The 21,939-nt window shown below is 40.8% G+C and overlaps 1 protein-coding gene across 5 annotated transcripts in view; it reads left to right on the forward strand.

Moving 5' to 3' along the window:
• The window catches only part of pax5 (paired box 5), a 101,232-nt gene that overhangs the window by 48,853 nt on the left and 30,440 nt on the right, over positions 1–21,939 (forward strand). For all 5 annotated transcript variants that reach the window (XM_088624419.1, XM_088624394.1, XM_088624412.1 and 2 more), the window contains exon 7: positions 12,081–12,210. In XM_088624419.1, coding sequence (XP_088480545.1) covers positions 12,081–12,210 — 130 coding nt within the window. The remainder of the gene's footprint in view (positions 1–12,080; positions 12,211–21,939) is intronic.

Genomic DNA, 21,939 nt, shown 5'->3' on the forward strand with positions numbered 1-21,939 from the left:
GAAGATATTCTGGAATAGATTTGTGCAAGACTAACAAAAAAACAGGAAAAAATGAAAAACGGTTTCTGTAAGTTTATCTGACCCAGTTGCGTTACATTAGTTCTTTACAGCTGACTGCAATGTTACATTTCTGTAACACCGAGTCGTGGACGTCCTGGATTTTGCAGGTTGTGTGCAAAACTTTCTCTATTCCAGTAGAGCCACAGGCACCACACAATGGGATAGCTTCACAAGTGGATGGATTTGTGCTCGCAGATATTTCATTTGCTTGGGCACTTTCTCCACATGTCATATTCAGTCCTATCTGATGGAAGTTACAATGCGGTCAATATCTGTTACAAGGTCCTTTGTATGTGAACATGGACTAGTGGAGTCCTTCCTTTATTTGTTGTGTGAAGAGGGAGCTCACATGCCGAATGTTAAGAAATAATAACAGGGATCAGTAGCTCAGCGAGAACGTTCATTGAATGCCAGACTCTGTAAGCATGGTAAAATAAAAGCTAAAAGCCTCCTTATTAATCACGAGATACTTGGAGTTTGTTAATCATGATGATCGCGTATAAAATCAAAAGGCCATTTCCAGTGAGGTTCATTGTGAAACCTTCTGTGACATTTGGCTGCCCTCTGCTGATCTCTGTGTTCATTCTGTGATGTAATAAAATAAACTTTAGCTCCCCCTGCTAGTGATAACTAATTCTTTTCTATGTGCAGCTCTGTCTCTGACTGAGGAAATTGTTCAGGTTCAAAACAAAGGTTTCAAAACAATTAAATTGCAATCTCACAGTTGCGGTGAAACAATACTGGAGTAGTTGTTTGGATACAATATAATACAATATAAGATAAACTTATTTGTCCACTGGGGGAATTTTTTTTATGGACTTACATTGTTCCTGTACATCTGAATACATCACACAAAATTACATGTCACATCTATTGCATCCGCTTAACTAATTAAAAAAGCCATGACATATTTCACATACACAGATTGTTACAGCTAAATGGTTTATACTGACCCAGTTACCCTTTTTTATTTATTGACCTTTGTCATTTAATTGGATTTAACTGCTTTAATCAATAAGGGAACAAATTCATATTTGTTTTTAAACTATTTGATCTGCATTTGGGAACCCTGAACATTTTCCAGAGGGAACAAGTTGATATTCAGAATTAAAAATATGACAAGGATCTGACAGAATTTTTTCCACCTGTCTAATCATGGACTGTTCAAAACATATCTGCAAGGAGAGTCCTGTTTCACTCCTACAGTATAACCTTCATTGCTGTTTGGACAATACATTTGTATGCAAACGTTTGGGCACCCCTGGCCAAATGACATGGTTTGTTGATTTTCAAAGTGAAAAGAAGTTAACACAACCTTTGCCGCCAAACAGACTTAAACTGGACACGTTTCTGCAAATATTACAGTTACTATTTATTTGCTAAATTTAACAGATTGAAAAAAATAAAACAGTAAATGTGGCATGTGCAAATGTTTGGGCACCCAAATAAGTTAGCAATGATAAATTAACAAACCACACTGATATAACATAGCTAATAATGCTCTCAATTACAGTTTGGTTAAAGAGGAACATTATTTTATGTCCAACTCTTACTAAAAATCAGCCACTCTTAATCTTTGTAAAAAAATTCAAGCGCCGCTGAACAATGGAACAAAAACACACTTTCAACCTGAGCAGCCCTGCTTAGATTGTTGACTATGTATATTCTGAAATACTTATATGAATTACCCGGGGTAATACGTTCCTTGTGAATCACTACACACAGTATGAAAGGCCACCAACTGCTTTAGGGCTTGAACACCATTTCTTCAGTTTTTTCACATATGTTTGTTTGTTTATGGAATGAGAAGAAAAGAATCTTCTTCGGGTGACACCCGAGTTTTCAGCTTGGACGTCACACTCTTATTAACTAGTAAGATTTAAAAAAATGACCACTGCAATAAAGATGCAGTATTTCGTGATGTACAGAGTGTAAAGGGGTCAACTGTATTTCATTTAAATGCTAAAGTCAGTAGATAGGCAATTATAGACTACTTTGGGCAAACCATCCATTAAAATAGTGTTAAAAAGTGATGCATTCTTATTGGTATCCTTGATAGACAGTCACTACCTACTTATTTTATTGATTCAAAAATCTTCTAAGTTCATAGTCAGGAGATGTGGTTTGCTGAGACACATGCATATAATTTAAAACATATAATAGTGGAATCTAAAAGTATTGGTACAGGAAAATTAAAACATAAAGCTAAATATTTACCATTATTGTTCTCATCTGTCCATAAACAATTTTCCAAAACTCTCCATCCTCTCATCCTCTTCTTTCCAAGCAAATTATGGAACATGGTGAAGTAATGCCATACATTTTACATGCTGGTGAAAATAAATCGAAGGAAGAAAACTCAGGGAAGAGAACAGGGAAGAAGTCAAAGTTATTGCCACAGAGGTATATGCAACTAAATACTGACTCTGAAATATACTTAAAGTGAACATGTCCAAATACTTTTTTATGTCACTTGAAATTCACTGGGTTGGACATGAAGTATGTTTCTATTATTATATGATCAAATGTACTGTATGTGTGAAATTATCCAATTATAAAATGGACATTATATTGTACTTGTCAAGCATATTAATCTCATTATCACAAATACATACAGTATTGTTTGACTGTAGAGCAAACATCACTGTTTTACTTTGCCAACCCAATACTTTTGGAGGGCACTGTAATTATTTGATTTTGTAAATGTTTTAACCTGTATATGTATCACAAGAAAGAGTGTAATCCTAATACATACTGTATTAACATAAAATATAATTCAGGGAAGGCACTTTTTGAGTCTCAAACACTCATTTGAAATGTTCTGATGTCTAAAAAATGTTAAAGTGTTATAAGAGACACTGGATTGCAGATATTTTGTAACACAACTTTCTAGAAATGATAAATTATGAATCATGAATAATGAAAATTCACTTTTCTTGAAATGCTGAGAGTTGTTAGACATTTCAGCCCATTATTCATAACCCCATGACCTGTGGTGTCAAACTTTTTCTCTTTACTTTTATCATTAACTGCAAGAGTGGAAAATGCCCTAAATGAGGTTTTACAGCACATTTCTGTGGCACATTGCCGCCTGCTGTAACATCTCTGCAGTGGCACGACGGGAATTGTAGTTCAATTAGTAAATTCACGAACGTGAGAAAAAGCGCTCGTTCATTTTCTAGTGACTCCTCCATGTAGACGCGATGGCAGTGTTTTTTTTTTCAGCTTGTGTCCTGTGTTGTGTTTAATAGAAGGAGAGCTTTGTGTACTACACAGCTGTGAAACAGCTCAATAAGCACCAAAGAGAAGTTCTGAAGCCTTATGTCACTTGAGTGACTCTTATGAGTCGTCTTCTTCGGCTGCTTGACATTGATATTCTCAAGGCTTCTGGCCCCCATGATTGTGATCCTGTGGATTCTGTATTTATGCTAAATGCTGTCTGGAAACAACTGAGAAGCTTATTGCAAGCTACGACTGGCACATTGCTCAGTCTTTACTCAGTTATACCCATACCTTTCATCAGACATAAAGATTGCCCTTACAAGAAATTTGAGTCTTCACCTGGGTTGTTTCTGTACTGTTGTCGGATGGTCGTGACACAGCCTCTTCTTTTCTTTTGCCTTTTGAATTTTGCTATCCATCTCCCAAGACATGTCACGTTTTAGAATAGGATCCTAGGAGGACAAAACTTAAGGTGATTGAGGTGGGGATGCTTGGGGCACTAAAGCAGTTCCTTGCCTTGTCAGTTGATAGTCACAGGACAGTGGAGAGGATTGCTGTGGGACAGCAATTGATCAGTGAAGCACAGGTGATTTCAAGAGGTACAGGTATTGTCTACTGATGACAAGCAAGCATACCCTTGGAACTTAGGAAAATCGCATTTCAAACATTTCTTTCAGTATTTCTGACTGAAACCTAATAATGCAAACAATATCTACCTTGGAAAAATCAAATGCGTCTATTACTGCCACGATGCATTATGGCAATTTCTGTGAGTTGTACGCGACACTGTGGAGTTTCGCAGTTTAAAGTGATAGAAGAACAGCAAGAGAGTTTTGGGACTGTTTGTCTTTACTTGATGGTACATACTTTCTAAGTAGTGCAGTGCAGAATAGGTTTAGCAAGAAACACTTGCAGTAAGCTTTTTGGAAAAGCAGCACATGCCAAGTTCTAGATTTCTTAAATCACCTCAAGCAGCTGGGACCTTTGTCATCTTCTTCAGACACCGGCACACCTCTCGTTCCATTTTGACCCTCATCACCACACTCAGGAACTGCTCTACAATCTCTGGTCCAAAGGAAAGAGTGCCCCCTGCTGGTCAACATTACCGCTTCTCGCAGTAGCCTGGTTTTCCACAGGCTTTGCTGCCCTGCTGAAGTGTAGAGGAGTCAGACATCAAGGTGGAAGGTGTATCACTACCATGTCAGAGATCATCATCATGCAAATATCCTGGCCTACACCCTGTTTGTTCCTTACTTGTGTTTTCACTTGTGCGGTTTTTCATGTTTCGGAGGATCTATGGATACATGTGCGTCTCGTCAGTTGCATAATCTTGTCGAGCACCATCCCCTCCCTGACGTGACTTAAGTGGGGTATTCACCGCAGGTCAAATAGAAGTGGACGTGCTTGAAAACAGCTGCATTGGCATAGAGATAGATTATTCACTCCGGCACTCTGGCGTTCAAAGAATACACCTGTGTACACAGGTGACACACCATGGAAATAGTGCAGAAACAGAGCCCTAGTGCCCTGTCCCCTGACCTTGAGCACAGTGTTTGAGCTATTATTGACCTTCTGTGACACCCCAAATCGTGTCGTGCTTTTAACTGAGGATGAAGGACAACCAGTGGGTATTATGATTATACTTGTAAAGCACTTCTGTTATTATCACAAAAGGAGGTCATTCTAGTAGTTTCAGATTTCTTCTGCATTGAATCCCTTCACAGTGCCTAAAAGTGTTCATTGGTTTGTTCTGGGCCTGTACTTGCAGTAATTAGACTTGCTCTTGTTTTTACTAAGATCTTTCCAGTCAGATCACAGGAATGCTTAAGCTAAGACAAGGGACATGGTGCTTGATAGTTTAAGAGAACAGGGGTGAAACACTCGCACTGTATGGGTCCTGAGAGGTTATTTAAATTATTCTGGTGATAAATGATGACCCATCATCATTTCCAATACGATACGTTCTGTAGGTCCTGTAGTGTCCAATACGATGGGTCAGGCAGATTGTGCTGTAAATGAAACGTGCCAGTAATTTCAGTCCACTGCGTGCTTCGTGTACCTAGTCAGAATAAATAGATTTAGGAGCTGATATTAAACTGTAATGCATGGGCAAAGGTAAAATCATTTTTCTGTTTAAGCAAACAAGGTTCAACTATGAACGTTGAACTTTGATTTTACTTAGACGCCAAAATAAATCTTCTGCTATATAAACAGCAAAGAATGTGTTTAAAGGCAAACAGTTGAAATTTGAAAAAAAAATAAAGTAAAAATTTACCACCCATTTATTATTAAATGAGAGAAAGGGGATTTTTGAAAAAAACTGGATGTTTTTAATACCAAAGGTAACAACAAGGATACTACTCATACTGATTTGTAAAAATATCCATTGTATTCACATGTGTATTAAATTACAGACCCTTATTGCTCAGAAAAAGTCTCAACTCATCTCTCAGGTCTGTTCTCTTACTTTTCAATTTTCAGACTTAAGTTCATTTTGAAAGAAAAAGGTTAGCAGCGATGTATCAGCAAACCTCTCTGTCTCTCCATCTCCTTCTTTTTGGCCTCTCTCACTCTCTCTCCTAAGCAACCTGCCTCAGCTTTATTCTCAGAAGACTATTAAGCAACAGCAGCCTATTAATTTGGCTTTTGACTTCACAGGAGCCCATAAAAAGTGCACAGTTGTCAACCAGAGTTCATTTTAATTTCCTTTCAATCACAGTAAATTATTCAGGTGATAAATCAGCCGGGGCAGTCTCCTGGCTGTAATAGAAACCCTAATTCCTGGCTAATTATCTAGCCCATTGCTGCCAACAGATCAATAGCACAACAAAATGGGGGAGGCAGAGGTAGACAGCCCCAGGACGGGGAGACAGCTGGGGTGGGAGGGGCGCCCTCTGAGTTCAGAGGTTAAACTGGGGAGAGAGGTCAGTTGGAAAGGGGGCTAGGGTCGTCTCTGGGCGTGTCAGACAACCAGGCAGTGAGTGCGAGAGGAGGTTTCGGAGGCCTGTTACAGTAGCTGAGGACAGCACTGTAGACTGCAGATATCCATGTGTCGGTCAGTCTGTCATCATCCACAGACATTGAAGGAGAGCTGCATGTTCTGTGACACCGCCTTTCTGCTTGTCAGCTGATGCCCCAGTAGAGAATAATACTAAATCCCATGAATTGCCTAGTCTTAGTTTCACTGGTGATGCCCATTCAGTATCACTGTTTTCATTTTTACAACTGATTTTAATTTTCGCAAGCAGTGTTCATGGGGGTCAGTGTTTCTTATTTAAGGCGTACACGTTTGACATTTTATTATGTCATATAAAGTGCGCCGCAGACTGGAGTGACCAGTGGTCAGGGCTCTGGCCTTGCAGCTGAAAACCTGTCAGCTCACCTCCTAGGCTGGGTGTTGGTATCCTAATTTTGAGTGGAGTTCTTTCCTGAGGTTGCTTCAGTGAAATGCTTGCTGGTCTACACACTGTCAATGTAAGTTGCTTTGGATAGAAGCATCAGCCCAATAAATGGAACTTTTATGGTCAGTGTGAATGGTTGCATAGATAAGACATACATTAACTAGGTCTGACTTAGCCAAACCACACCAATGATTACAGTACATAGCAGAAGGCAGCAGACATAGAGTTCCCCATCTCCCCATCAAAGTTATGAAGAGCAGGCGGGGTGAGGGTAAGGTGGAAAATTTGTTTTGGGTTTGAACACAAAACAGAATCTTTATTGTCCACATACAAAAAAAAAGGATTTTAGTTAAACACCTTATCAAAACAAAATGATCATGTACTGCACCCAGTCACACAGTAGGCAATGTTTAGCAGCTTTACAGTTTTGCCCACTTGGATGGCAATGACCATATCAGTCATAATAACTTAAGAAAGGTTAGGAATGAGAGGAGGCTATTCGCAATTAGTAACTAATTGATCAAAGGAGCTCATCTAGCTATTTCTTGAAAGAAGACAGGGTATCTGCTTCAACAAAGTAGCTAGGTAGCTTCTTCCGTACTCTCACAACCCTGAGGATAAAGGAGTGTTCTTTATCCTGTTCTTGATATTGAATGCACTGCCACTTAGTTTCCAAAGTACTTCATCCAACGAACTAGACGAATCCAGTGAAAATACCCACCTGTAAAAATGAGTGTAAAAGTAAGTTGCTTGAGATAAAAACGTCAACCAAGTAGTTTAGTAAGTTGTACCCAAGAGAGATGGGGCTTGAGACATCTTGCTGTTCGGGCAGTTTTGTTAATAAAAGCTTAACTGAGCAATCTCCTATACATTCACTTATTTTCTTCAAATTGAAAGGCAGTTAACTTAAATTGCATCAAATGATTATAATCAGGGGAAGATGTCGATTTTGATCACTTCTCAGAAAGTGTGTACAAGATTATTTCTTGGTATGGTTTAAAAATGTAAGCAGGTTACGTTATGTTATGCAGCAGGTTTGCACTTTTGTTTCTGTCTAATAATTACCATTGATTAGATTTCAATGCTTATTAAATTTTCTAATCCTGCCCGGTATATGGTTTTTACTTCATAGAACTGTTAGAGAAGCGATTTACGGTAAGCCCTCTGTTACTAACTGAGACCAGGTAGGGCCAAGATTGTCACTTCATTTTAGATGAAGGTCTTGATTGAGGTCATCAAAATCCTACACTGGACTGACAAAGTTAACCTCAGTGTCTGGTTTGGACTCACACCAGAACCCAGAGACGTACGGGGAAATTTAAGTGAAAAAGATCTGAGGCTGAAGATTGGATTCTGCTCTATCCACACAGAGCTGAGAGAGAACAGAACAAATTACTTAACAACACTGTGGATGCAGCCTCAGCAGGGTCTCTCAGGAAACAGATTGATAGGCTGGTAATGACAGGAGGGGCATGATGGGACTGATGGTCCCTTTTCTTGTTCCTAACATCCTTCCATGTGGAATTTTTATGTAACTTGTTCACTGGGGATTGCTGTTTTTACACTGCCCTTCATTTAGTGTTTTTATTTTAAATTTAGCTTTCATGTAGAATTCTGAATTTGTCTAAACTGTAAACACCTTATAAATATCAGTAGTTTTTTATTTCATCTGCTACTTCCCACCAACTCCTAAAATAAATCAAATCTTATATTTACCTAAAGAGAAAATCTTGTGACTTCTGACTGATATCATCGGTGCCCTTAGTCTTCCTGTTCACAGGTTTTACAACAGCACAGAACATTAAAAGAGTTTCAAAGAGGAGGAGGCTTTTTGACCAATTCACTTGGCTAGTAGTTTGTTGATTTGATGGATTTGTCCCGACATTTCTTGAAGGGTCCTGAAGACCCTGTTTCTATGAAATAACAGGGCCGTTTGTCCTGTATTACCACAATCCTTTGTGTAAAGAAATGCCTCCTGTTTCCAATGCTGAATGTCAATTTTCTTAATTTCCACTTCTGTCCTTGGTGCTGAAGTAGTTCTCTGTGTAATAAGAGCACACTGTATGAGTATAGTTCCTCAAAAATTATTAGGAGTTATATAATATATATGAGATTAGATATATAAATATATATATTTTAAAACGGTGTGCTTAAAGTGTATACCATTTCCCTGTAATAGCAATATCAGTAACTTTTTGGCCAGCTTGTTTGAATCGTTTTTTTTAGTTAATTTCCTCAGTGGATGAAGTCCAGTTAGTGGGACAGTTAGCGAGGGGTCCTTCAGGAAGGAAGGGCACAAGAATGATGAAATCTCTTCCATAGCCAAGACCGTCTCATCATCTTTATCTTAGATACACCCAGTCCTGGCCCTGGTGCCGGAGACCCACCATCCAATAGACTGATACATCTCCTTTAATAATCTCTTTGGAAAGAGTTGGAATAATTGCAAGTGCTGGATCAGTCTATCAAGATCAAGACTTTCACTCTCTGTTCTTGAAAAACCGCACAGCATTCATGTTTTTTCATTTGCACATGGTCTTAATCGACAGATTGCGTCATTGACAGATTCCCAGCCTGAGCCCGACTGGTGAAATTGACATTGCTACACGTTTGAAATTGATGGTTTGAGGCTACCTAGGAAAAGCTGATGGGTTGCAGATCTCCAGCATCGGGGCTGGCCACCTCTGATCGACAGTGTCATGATGGATTAATGTGTGGGCTTGGAGAAGGTGAGGGAGAAGGTGAGGCCCAGTGTCCTGACGCCCTCCGACCACGAGCAGTGACACTCCAGAACCCACGCCCCTGCCTTCAGATTCCTGCTGTGCTATTCTGGCTTCCAAAGGCTAAGGAACATGCCCTTTATTTGCTGGCATTTCCAATGGGTTATTTTATCGTTGGCCGACCAACCCTGAACTCTGAGCTCTGCGTCAGGGGGAGCTTGTGTATTCCATTTGTGTTGTGCAGCGCCACAAAATAGCCCACATCGCCAGAAGCTTCAGTCTTACAAAATCCACCGGTAATGCGCCAATCGGGGAATTCTCGGATGAAATCAACCAGACAGACAGAGACATTGATTTCACGACTTTTCATGTTTTTGTGCGGCTAATTCAGGTTTCCTTGAGAGTTCCCCATGTCTTTTACACGAGAGTTATTTAACAACATAGCGTTGTGTGCAGAATGCGCTTCTGTCTTCAGGGAATGACTGGGAGTTGGGGGGCAAGTTATCCTTCAGTGTTCCAAGTGTCAGCGGCTATTAATTCATATCTGGATATTTAACAGCGATGGAGGCCAGCTTTCTCTGTGTTTAAAATTATGGTATCTGTGCTGCGTGCAGATAAATTCTTTCTAGGCAGGCCTTGTCACCAGCCAGGCTGCAGCAATGCGGTGATTTATTCTTATTTATGGTCTTTGGGTCTTGTTTATATGAGAGGATGTTGACTGGGGAGGTAAAGGGGGGGAGGCACTATTATGCAAATGACATTGAGCGTCCTCACCAAACCTAAATAATTTTTGTGTCGGGCGATTAAACCTCATCTGTTATTGATATGGGACTGCGGAGGGCTATTAAAGAGTCCCTGCAGTCCTTCCTCCCAGTAAATGGGAAAATTGAAAGGAGAGTTTGAAAAAAAAAATAGTCTTCAGGACTGCTTTGTGATTGCAGCAGGGGACCTGGAGAGTCTGTCTTGAAGTTACTCGGCAACCTCTCCTCTCCTGCTTATCAGACGCCGCGACACAGTGCGGAACCCGTTTCCTCTCTTTCCATTTGTGTTTTGGTCTTCTGGGAGAACGGTACAATTGGCTCAGGGAGTGTTGACAGCATCTTTCTTACAACTCCCCCTCGCCTTTAACAGAAACACACACACACACACACACACGCATACCTCGCTCTCTCCCTCTGTCTTCCAGTTTCCCTGACACAGCTGTGTTTTCACATTTTGATCAGGGTTGATAGCTTATGAATTCCAAAATTGACAAAATTTCCAGAAAAATGAGAATAATCCATCTTCCTTAGCTGCCTGTCAGGGGCTGGCGATACTTCATAATCTTCAATTACCCATGCTATTCTCAGACATTTACATGTCGGCATTAGGGCTAAATGAAAATGAGGAACAAAGAGAGAGGGGAAATGCAGCTATTTACGTGAACAGAGAGGGAGAGAACAAGAAGGGGTATCTTGGAAGCTGTGTTTTGGACCGTGTCACCCCGGCACCTGGAACTGCATGTTGATAAAGAAGGACCATTATAAAGGTCGGGTCATTCTGGAGATAGAAGTCACGTGATTTTGGATCAATCTTAATGAATTACTGAATTTCAAACTCTTATCTCCAGGCTTGCTTTACAGAACTTGCCTTGATAAATACTTGCAAAAGAGCACAACAACACAGAATGAAGCTGTTGCTTGTCTCAATTAAGCATTTCCGAATTGTATGTTTTCATGGCCCTTCGTAAAAGACTACACTGCACAATTCTATAACGATTTATTTCCTTCCAATTGGATTGGGCACCATTCTTTTTCTTTGACTGCTCTGTTATTGCAACGTAAAGAAAGTCAAATGTTGTGTGGTACTGTGCGTATGTTTGGTGGAGTAAATTCTACAATACACTTGTACTGTATGATAGCTTATAGTACAATACTATTAGCATCGTGCATGATACTAACCCAAAAACTTTAGTACTTGCAACATTGAGTTCAAGAGTAAGTAATGTTTGTTCCATAACTCTTTAAGACATGTTGCTATAATTTAGACCTTCTGGCAGTTCTTACAGACTTACAAATGCAGTGATTTTGAGCTATGAGCTGTGGTATTGTGACGATCTGTCGGGACTGTCTTCTTTTATTGGGGGTTCCATTGGGCGTGACCAGCAGTGGGGATTCGTTTGAGCTCAGGAGACTGTTGTGTGTTTCAACGGGAGTGATGGGCGCAGCCTCTGTGAACTGTGAATGTACAGTATGGATGCCAAAGAACAGGCAGGGGTTGTGGCGGGAGGGGTGGTTTAGGAGCCTTTTTTAGAACAACAGCTTGGTTACCGAATTCGAAGTTTCTAGGACTACCCATTGTTTTCAAATGAACACATCTCCCTTCCTTTGCATTCATCTCTACTGTGCTGTAGATGACAGTAACGCCTTGTTCCCTGCATGTTAGTTTAAAAAATAACTGTCCTCTTCTTAGCTTTCCCATTCCTTATATCAGAAGGGTTCTCAGCCTGACACTCGGACTACACAGATCTAGATCGCTGTACTGCAGCAGGTCATTGGAGGAACTCATACCAAAGGGTCTTCCCTTTGGCTTTGCAAGTATGGCTTGTGCTCCTTCGGTATCCTGAAAGAAAAAAGCTAGGCTACAAAGGCTGTACCTGGTTGCTTCTTGTCTCATGTGCTTGTCCCTGTTGTTCCAGACAACAGAGTACTCGGCCATGGCGTCATTAGCAGGAGGCTTGGATGAGATGAAGAGCAGCCTAGCCAACCCCACCCCTGCCGATTTGGGCACCAGTGTACCCGGGGCACAGTCCTATCAGCTGGTGGCAGGTAAGGACACTTGTCTACTCCCCCCCTGTGTTGCGGCGCATCTCTGGGGACACTTGTTCACTTAGCAGTCTGGGCTGGAGCTATTGGTGGGCTGGAATATCATGGTGAAATGGCTTCAGGGTCCCATTTTGACTGAGATTTACGACGTGGCCTGTGTGTCTCTGTGTGGCTCTGTGTGGCCTGTCTTGGGATGTAATGCTACAGGGACAGGGAAGTGAGCGCTTATGGCGTCGGTTCTATGAGAAGACGTGAAGGAAACTGTGAAACAGAGGAGAAGATCTAGGGAAGTACAATGCTCAAGACATCCAAACTCACATTCGGATGGTCAGAATTCTGGCCACAAAGGCTTTGAGAAAGGAAGACAATGAATATTCTCAAAATGTTTCATCCCGGAAAGGTTTAACACACCACGGGAATTACATACCCTGCTGAAATTTTTCATAAAATGCTTGGCAGCGTTGAGATTTTGCTGGGTGGAAACCCAACAATTTCTGGACAAACTACAGTGTGTCCAGCGATCAGTGATCAGTGTCAGTAAAGTCAATCCTTAAGGCCTAAAGATACAATCCAAAGACTTTCTGAAGGCATATTCTAAATTATTTCCTAAAACACAGTAATACTGTAATTGTTCTTTACATTCATAGTGTATATTGATTTCTATCTAAAAGATTCCCAAACCACTTTACCAAAAGTTTTAAGTGCCTACATAAGTTATAAGATATGGTGCCTATACAGGCCTATATAAATAGGACTTCTTCTTAAACACTAGGCAGTAAAACACCATGGGTTTTGGAAACTTCAAATTCCTAGAGGAGCCAGACAGAATTTAGCAGTTCCCTGGGATGAGGGAGCTTGAGGCTTCTAAACTAAACAGGACTTCCTTTCTCTGATGAGCAGCTTGCAGTTTAGGTTGTGTGAAGGTGGGGATACAGACAAAACAGCCTGTGCTGATACTCCTGGTGGCTTGCTCCTATACGTGTAGTGCGTTTAAGGGACTGACTGTAACATGCATGCATTACATGACATACAGCTTTTCCCAAGATGTCCTCAGCCGTCTGTATATATATCTGTATTGCTCTTTTTGTTCAGGGGTGGCAACTAGAATCTGGCTCATCTCAGACATTAGCCTGTGGCTCTGGAGAGTAGATGTATTTATTTGCCTTCTTTGCACCGTTCTACAGTAGTCACTCTGCTTCAGACACCTTGCAGAGAGAGAGAGGCTAATGGAATGCTCATGTAAATTTTGCTTTCTGATTGTCTGGACAGCCCCACACCCCCATCGCCCATCCATTTAGGACAAGCAGCTAATTAACTCCTACCCTTGAAAGCTCTGACAAATCCATGGATTCTGCCCTAATGAGAAAATCATTACGAGACCCGAGGAATTGTGGCCGGATTGCGGCTCGGCTGACAAGGTATATTAAAAACCACTCATCCAGGAGAGCAGGTGGGCTTGTCACACACAACGCCCAGCGAGGCACCGAAGGCAGGAAGAGGAGCACAGCCTAGTCTTCCCCCAGAACACAGCACGCACACAAAAATAAAAGGCGGCGATATTTTTGATAATGTACAACAGGATGAACCTTTATTAGGCAAATAAAGAGTGAAAAAGAGCATCAGTGGCCAAAGAATCAGATGGAAAAAGTGTGGAAAATCTATAATAAACCACTAGATTTATGATAATAGAATAAACCACTACAAGAAAGGCACAATAGCGATTTTCTCTTATGACTAATGGGAGCCTATTTTATCATTTGCTTTCGACAGTCTAAGGCAGACGAAGTTGCTTAATTTTAGTTTCTCACAAGTAGGGAGATGAGCCTACTTTTTGTTTTGTTTTTGTTGTGATTGCATTTTTTATTCATCACTTGCAAATGTTACTTAGCCTGCTAATTCGTGGTTTTTAAAATGAAATGGTATCCAGTTCTTTTCTGCTAAATGGACGTTCAACACCGTGAGTTTGTGCCATGCGTAACAGGGATGAGGGCTGATGTGACATGTTTCCAAGTTAAATTGAGTTAAGAATGAATCTATGAAGTTATTGATTACAGAGATTGGAGATTAGTGGTACACATCAGCAACTAAATGGTGGTTCTGTATTAAGTATTGAACCTTGAGGAGCATAATGAATGAATTCCCATTTCTAAGCATCATTACATTGTCAAGTATACTCATCCCTTTGGCAATTAATTGAATGGTGATAGGCACCATTATCATGCAGTTATCTCAGTTTTTGAAAGTGAATTTGGAGGGCATTGCATTGTACACTACATGGAAGTGTTCTTGACACAGGTGATTAGCTGTGATTAACTTATTCTTGATTTGTTTGGGTCTTGCCTGGACTATGTAGAACAGGGGTCTCCAGTCCTGGTCCAGGAGAGCCTCAATCCAGCAGGCTCTGTACCTGAAGCTCACAATGAAATCATTCATTTCTAAAGTTATAGAACAAATCCATTGTGATCAACTGAGCAGCCCATTTGATGAATTAACTAATTTAGTAATCATTTAGGATGAAACTTGAAGTACTCTTCAGCCCTCAAAGACCAGAGTTCTTTCAACTGAGGAAATTACTTGTTTAATTCATGAGTAACTTTGTGGTGTACCAGTCTTTTAAAACAGATGACCTATAAGGCTAATTGGATTATGGCTTTCCGGGACCGGGTTGGAGACCCCTGGTGTAGATTAACTGTTTAAATTACGTTTTAACTAATTGATTCCAAGAGAGCACCTACAAAACCTCTCTGCAGTAGCAGCTTGGGGCTACACATAGATATTCATCTAGGGGAGCCAGATTGTGTCAGTTCAACAGCGCCCTCTGGTGGCTATGAGGATCTTAACTCTTGGCATGTTGCTCAAAGAGAAATAGACATCTCCTTTATTTTTGGGAAGACTCATTGCACTCAACACATATTAAATCATACCAATGACAGTGTACATGTGAAAAGTATTGTTAGACATATACAGATCTTCATAATGCAAACTTTGTGACGGATATTTAAAGTTATATTAGCTCTATAGATCTTTTTAAGGCAAGAATAGCAAGGGAGCTCCTGTACATCACAACAAGCCTGAAGTGCTCTTGATGTTCTTTTATAGTGCATGATATGAAAGGAAATCAATTTAAAAGTCATTGATAGCCAATACAGAATAAGAGTCTGGAGGATAGATAGTTATTGGGGATTCAGCTGGGTTTGGAGGTCTGAAAATACTAGATGGGTGGCCACAGAAACAGTAAAACATGCAAGTGTAGAATTGTCACCTGAAACTGATAGATGCTGAGTAACTGGATGGCCCCCAGATTGTGTCAGTGTTCACAGCTTAAATCAGTTTAAATCTGCATTGAAATGCAAGGGCTTTATTTATTGGAAGAATCCAGTCTTAAGAATTCAATATCAGAGTCCATGATTAGTGTAACTCGTGTTCTCAGAAACGAGTGATTAGTTCTCCCCTTTGAGGGACTTTGATGTTTTAAGATAAGTCTGCCTTGAGTGCAGGGAAACAGGTACATTTCACAGTCCTAGAGATAGTTGTGTGGCTCAGGCTGTTTGACAGATGAGGAAGGCTTTTGCATTGAAGTGTGATTTTGTCTTGTGACGAACCTCCTCCAAATTCTCCCTTAGTTTCAGCACCACTTGCTTAAATCTACCTTTGCAAGGCAGAATGCTTGGGGGAAAAACATGATCAAAGGCATCAAACCCTAACAAATAAACAGGTAGCTGGAGAGAAATAAATTACCTGGAGCAGAGATACACTTTAAACAACTTGTTTTTTACAAAGGAAAAGGAGCATAAAGCGTGCAAGTCCATATTGAACTGAAATATATGTCCTTCTCAAATACCATTTTATTGAGCCTGCCTGCCCCTCATGGCCCAGCAGGCTGGTTTCAATTCAAAGTATCATTTGCTGCCCTGGGGAAGTTCAGCTCAGGTGGGGAGACTCTTTCTCGCAGCAGCCTGCGGAAACAGTACTCATTCCCACGACGTTGAAGTGTAATCTTTGAATTACACCGTACAAGTCTGTGCTGTGCAACCCTTTATGTCCTCAACTGGTTGGTATTATCTCTATGGTGGTTGTTAAGAGCACCAGAGATAGGTCTGCTGAGCTTGGGCGGTATACTGTATCTCTACCTTGCTTACATAGTCATGTCTGCAAGTCCCTTTAGCTTAGTAAAGGCATTGGGTGAGCTGTAAATGCCTGGCTGGGTACCACACCAGTGTGAGTCTGCAGCACCTATGAAGTGTAGAGGACTGACGCTCTCCAAAGGCAGCTTTGGAAGCCCTTGACAGAGATGTGTGGTTAATCCATGTCTACATCTACTGATACTCCTCCGGCTTTTGTAACAATGCATTATAGGAATGAGGAAATAAAAATGCAGATATCAACGATTGCCCAGCCAGGACCCCCTCCTCTTAGAGCTCTAGAGTGTCACAAATGTGACAAATTTTCCGCACGTGCTTCTAGCCCACCACTCGAGGTGTTAGATCTAGAGCTCTTCCAAAACAGCGGTGCTACTGCTTTCAGTGTGCCGTTTCCAGGAGGAAAGCAGATGACTTTGCTGCTGTTGGGGACCCACTGGAAGCCGAGTCCTATGTATGCTAAACGCTCTGTGAAATGGGGATCTGAGTGACAAATTCAGACGTGCCTGAGAGGTGACCTTCTCGTCAAGGCCGAGATGAACTGCAGAAAGCTGGAAATCTGCTAACATCCCCCCAGTGGAGGCGACCCTGCCTGACCCCCTCAACTCTGGGATTCCTGCTAGACTGCCTATGAAGAGCCCATCTATCTTCTCACAGCACGGCTTCATCCGAGCGGTGCCGTGACCTGCTTCAGATTATGAACCAGTCACCACTAATGCCTTCCTGTCGCATCAAGTGTAAAATAAAACTAAAAAAAAGGAGGCACGTCTATATTTTCTGGATGATCTCTGGCACTCACTCAAACACCATCTACTGTAGCTCTGAAACCCCTCGGCATTACCCAAGGAAAACAACTTGTACTGTAGGCAGTATGCAGCCGAGATCGAGGGTTTTAAGGCGTGTTATTAAAAAACTATTTTAATCAAAATACCGACGGCATTTGAGATCAACATGATTTTTTTTTTGTCCGTTACTATTGTACGCTGTCCCTAGGCACAGCCAAACAAACTTTAGAAGAGAAGTGGTGTTTCTTTTATAAATGACCTCTCATCTGCTGGGCAAATGGAAGGAAACAGTCTTGCAAATTGAATTCCTGGATCTTTACTTTGAGTGTTTTTTGCCTGTCGATTTTTCTGATCTCTATTTTTCAGCTATGGCATTCGTGTTTTTTTTTTTCAAGAAGGAAAATTTGTATTTTGTTTGTGTGTTTTCTATGTTTCTTTCAGTGATTCAACTGGAAGATAAAACCAGGAGATGCATAATAAATTATAAAGAGTTTCTCTGATTTCTCCTGCTCAATTGAAAGGAGAGCAAGCAAGCAGTGTACCTGCTAGCAATAAATATTAACTGTAACTCTAACACAGTCTTGTGCTTGTCCCAGTCACAGCAAGCACACCCAGAGCCATAAAAGTAAATTAATGTAAATATACAAAAAAAAGTTTACATTGTGAATTGCATAAAATACCTATGAGAAAGCAAGGGTAAAATGAAGAGCCACATACTATATGTTTGATTTTTTTAAAAGAAAAAAAGTTTCTCCTCCCAGACCCTGCAAAATGGCTGTGTTCTTCCTACAGTACATTCAAGACAGGCTAACCTGGAACCAGTAGTCATTACAAAAAAATATATTTTTCATCCAAAACATGTAGCGAATAACTCTTCAGGTGTGATTTTTCCAAAGTGTTAGTAGCCCTACACCAGACAGCCCTCTTAGGGTTTCTACAGTAATCCTTCATTACAGTATATTCATTGATATCAGTTCCAGTTTTATGGTATTTGTCTTTTTTCTCCAAGATCTTCCTTTGCTTTCATAATCCATAACCCAATCCAGTAACTATACTTACTGTACTACTCTATTACACCCCACTGATCAATGCTTAAGACAAATGCAGAAGGAGCAGGAATTAAGGTTGAAAAAGATTGTGTTGTAGATTATCATGTATCAATTAAGCAGCTGCAGCAGGTCTCTTCTTTGTTCACATCCTTAGAAAACCAGCACCCTCAGTTTCAACTTGTCAGAGGTGCGTCTCCACTGAAACAAATAAGTCAGGTTTCAGCTCATACATAACCACAGCACCACAGGATTCACTGAGCATGTAAGAACTGTCCTGCTAGGAAGCAAGGTACGAATTGTTTTATAGTCAGATACTGTGATAATAAAGTTTGAAGGGTCATTACGTTCTCTTTTTTTATTCTTGCTATTAGAGTTCAGAGAAGGGCCTGAAAGCAGTGAGGATTGTTTAGTGATTCTGCACCTGATCATTAAAAAAACATGTGTTGTTAAGGAGTGGCACAGTGTCACAGTGGTTAGCATTGCTACCCTACAGAGCTGGGGCCCTGGGTTCCTTTCCCTGAAGTCCTGGGGTGCTATCTGCATGAAGTTTATAAGTTCTCCGCATGGTCCCATGGCTTTCCTCCAGATGTTCCTGGAGGAATCCTACTCTGTTGGGCCCCTGAGCAAGGCCCTTGACCCCAGTTGTTCCAGGGGTGCCGTATAAATGGCTGACCCTGTGCTCTGACCCCAAGCTTCTCTCCCTGTGTGTCTGTGTCTCATGGAGAGCAAGCTGGGGTATGTGAAAAGACAAATTCCTAATGCAAGAAATTGTATATGGCCAATAAAGTGATCTGATCACCTTGTGTAAGTGTTGTGTGCCCTGTCAAGGACTGGCATCATACCCTGCTTCATGCACTTTGAGATAGACCCCAGCTATCCATGACTGTGTAATGGGTGACTCAGTTAAAGAATGGATGGATGAATGTATTACAGAAACACTTAATAGCTGCCAAGCTTTACCACATACAGTATGACACACACTGGATGGAAAGCAGCATTTCAGTGTGGAATTCATGTCCTAACCTGAGAGTGGGGCTTAAACATTTTTGTTTTGTGTGTTAGTGTTGGCAGTTTGTATTAGACTGTAAATAAGAAACAATTCTTATATTAAAAGAGACTAAAGCCGGGATTAGACAAGTGTTTGATTTATCTGTCAACTGCAAATCCAATAAATGATGGTGGTTTTAAAGATTTGTTTTAAACTAAGCCTAAAGTCGGAAATAAAAGTTTCGGTGTTGTGTGTTTTCGGTTTCACAACTGAAGGAATCGATCGAACTTAGGATGCTTTTGTGCTGGCTAACAATATTATTTCCCTAAATGAGAAAATGTTTCTCAATGTGAATCCTATCACAATGGCTGCGAAGTGAATAAAAAGATCATGAGAAGAAGAGTCTGAAAGTCCTTGATTGCTTGATTGCTAAAAGTCTGAAAGAGACTGAAAGAGTCTGAAAGTCCCTGATTGCTAAAAAAGGCCATGCCAGAGGGTTAAACTGGGGTCTGATGGTTTTCTGCCAAGTTTATAAATGGACATACTGTAAGAGATGTCATTCATAGACACCAACAAAATTTCCCCAACAAAGGAGTGTAAAACAAACTTAATATCTATGAGTAGGAAAATCAATGATGTAGTGTCCACTCGTAATAACTGAACCACATCATTTTATAGAACGACAGATCTTGCCTTTATTATTGTTATAAAAAGAAGTGGATCTCTCCTTTTCTGAGCAGAGGAGATTACAAGAGGACCTCATGCTAGTATTAAAAGACCTGATGTTCTGCCAAAGCCAACATAGAGGATTACTTTCTGCTCAGAGTGACAAGGGGACAACAGGAAGTTATGAGGAAGTGTACAGTATGTACTGTAGGCTTGAAAACATGTTTAGGTTTAGGTTTAACACAAAGCCGTGTTGTTGGAACCAGTTCCCTGGGAGCCTTCAGGTTCTATAAGCTTGTTGAGACCCTTGGCTAAGCTAATGCTGCTGCAGCCTGACCAGCAAAATGGCCACGGTTTGTTTGTATCTCCTTGGATTATTGTGTTAAAAGTACTGCAAATGCGTGTTGAAGGCATCATTCTATCCCTTTCAATGGCATTGTCCTAGTCTGGCACCAAGCCTTTCTCCAATCTCATTCTCACACTTAGAAAACCTGCTACTGGGGTGATCGAGCTACTTGTGGAAGCTCCCTGGCCCAGCCTCATGCTCCTGGTAGTTTGTGTGGACATGGATCGTAGTTACTGTTCTTGTATTACCAGATTGAGTTCTCAACCTCAGCCGGGAATCCTTCCTCTGACCCGAGATGTAATTATCTTCCCCAGCCTCCAACCTGCTTGTTCCTGCTTAAAAAGCTCCTCTCCACTAAATTAAGAAAGTGAGTGAAATTGATGGCACGGGTGTCTGGGGTGTTTATGATGATGAATGGCTCTCACTCCCAAAGCTTTTATTGTCTGTGATATGTAAAGAAAGGGAAATGATTTATCATGACAGATTGTCATGTAGTTTAATGCAGTTATAAATCCCCACAATGCTGATAGGCAGGCCTGAGGGAGGGAGAGGAGTGAGGGAGGACGAGATTGTGAGAGCGACTCGAAAAAAGGGGCAAAACAGATACTAGCAAAAAAAAATGAATGAGAGAGATATACTGTAGGCCAAAGAAGGAGAAGAAGGAAAGCTGGAGAGAAGGGTATTTATGCAGAGAGATATAAAAGAGAAATGATGTGAACAACTGACAAGCCCGGAAGGGAATGATGGATGCAGTCCTATGAAACGCCATGCAGTTTGACAATCCTGCTCCATAAACTAGGCAACATAAGGACCGTACAACAGAAGTAAAAATAACAATTTAGAACAGAAATAAAAAAAGAATACAGCAAAAATAGGCCAACAGAGAGTATCATCAATATATTTTTTAACACAAATTACATGGCAAAAAACCGATTCATACATGTTTAAAATACTCACTCTTTGTCCAAGTTAGCACCTAGAGTGTTCTCTTCTGGCTAATTTTACAACGTGAACATTTCTGTGTAGCTTGGTAAAAGGCGTCAGCCTATGTTCTGTGAAATTCTTCTCTACCCTGAGGTTATTGGAATTCTTCACATTCACCTAAAACTTTACAATCGGATTCAGGTCAGGAAACTGGGACAGCTGGATCGCCACTTGGATAATTTTGTCTTGGATCAAAGCAGTCTGTTGTTGTCTCGGCTGTGTCAGATTCTTGATCGATTCTGATGGTCGGATGCAAAGTTAAGACCATTTCAAGCCCAAGCAACATTTCAGTCAGTAGTGTGCCCTTGTGCTCAGCTGTGTTTGTTTCTTTCAATCAATAAGATTTTCCAGACTGGGAAGAGGTGAAGCAAGCCCACATCTTGGTGGGATTGCCGGTGGGACCGAAAGTCGGGCCCCTTTTCAGTTCAATGTCAACCTACTTTAGAAACAGTTCATGTTTTGATCCATTAAACCCCGAGGACAGTATGAAACAATTTGCCAGACTTGTCTGCGTACATTTCAGCCACTTTGCAGAATCGCTTCACAATTCCCAGGTTACGTTCCAACATGATGGGGTTTTTGGTTTTCCCTTAATTTGAAAGAAATTAGCGCATTTCTAAGGCGAATACTGATATCTAATTGCAGTGCATGGCAAACAGGATACTCCCATGATGCAACTGCACATGTCATATAGAGCAAATGAACATCTCATCTGCGTCTCAGCTGTGATCAAAGAGAAATTGCAGCTCAGCAAGTTTTTATGAACTACATGAAG

Source organism: Lepisosteus platostomus, chromosome 1, assembly GCF_059453375.1.
Source record: "Lepisosteus platostomus isolate fLepPlt1 chromosome 1, fLepPlt1.hap1, whole genome shotgun sequence".
NCBI lineage: Eukaryota > Metazoa > Chordata > Actinopteri > Semionotiformes > Lepisosteidae > Lepisosteus > Lepisosteus platostomus.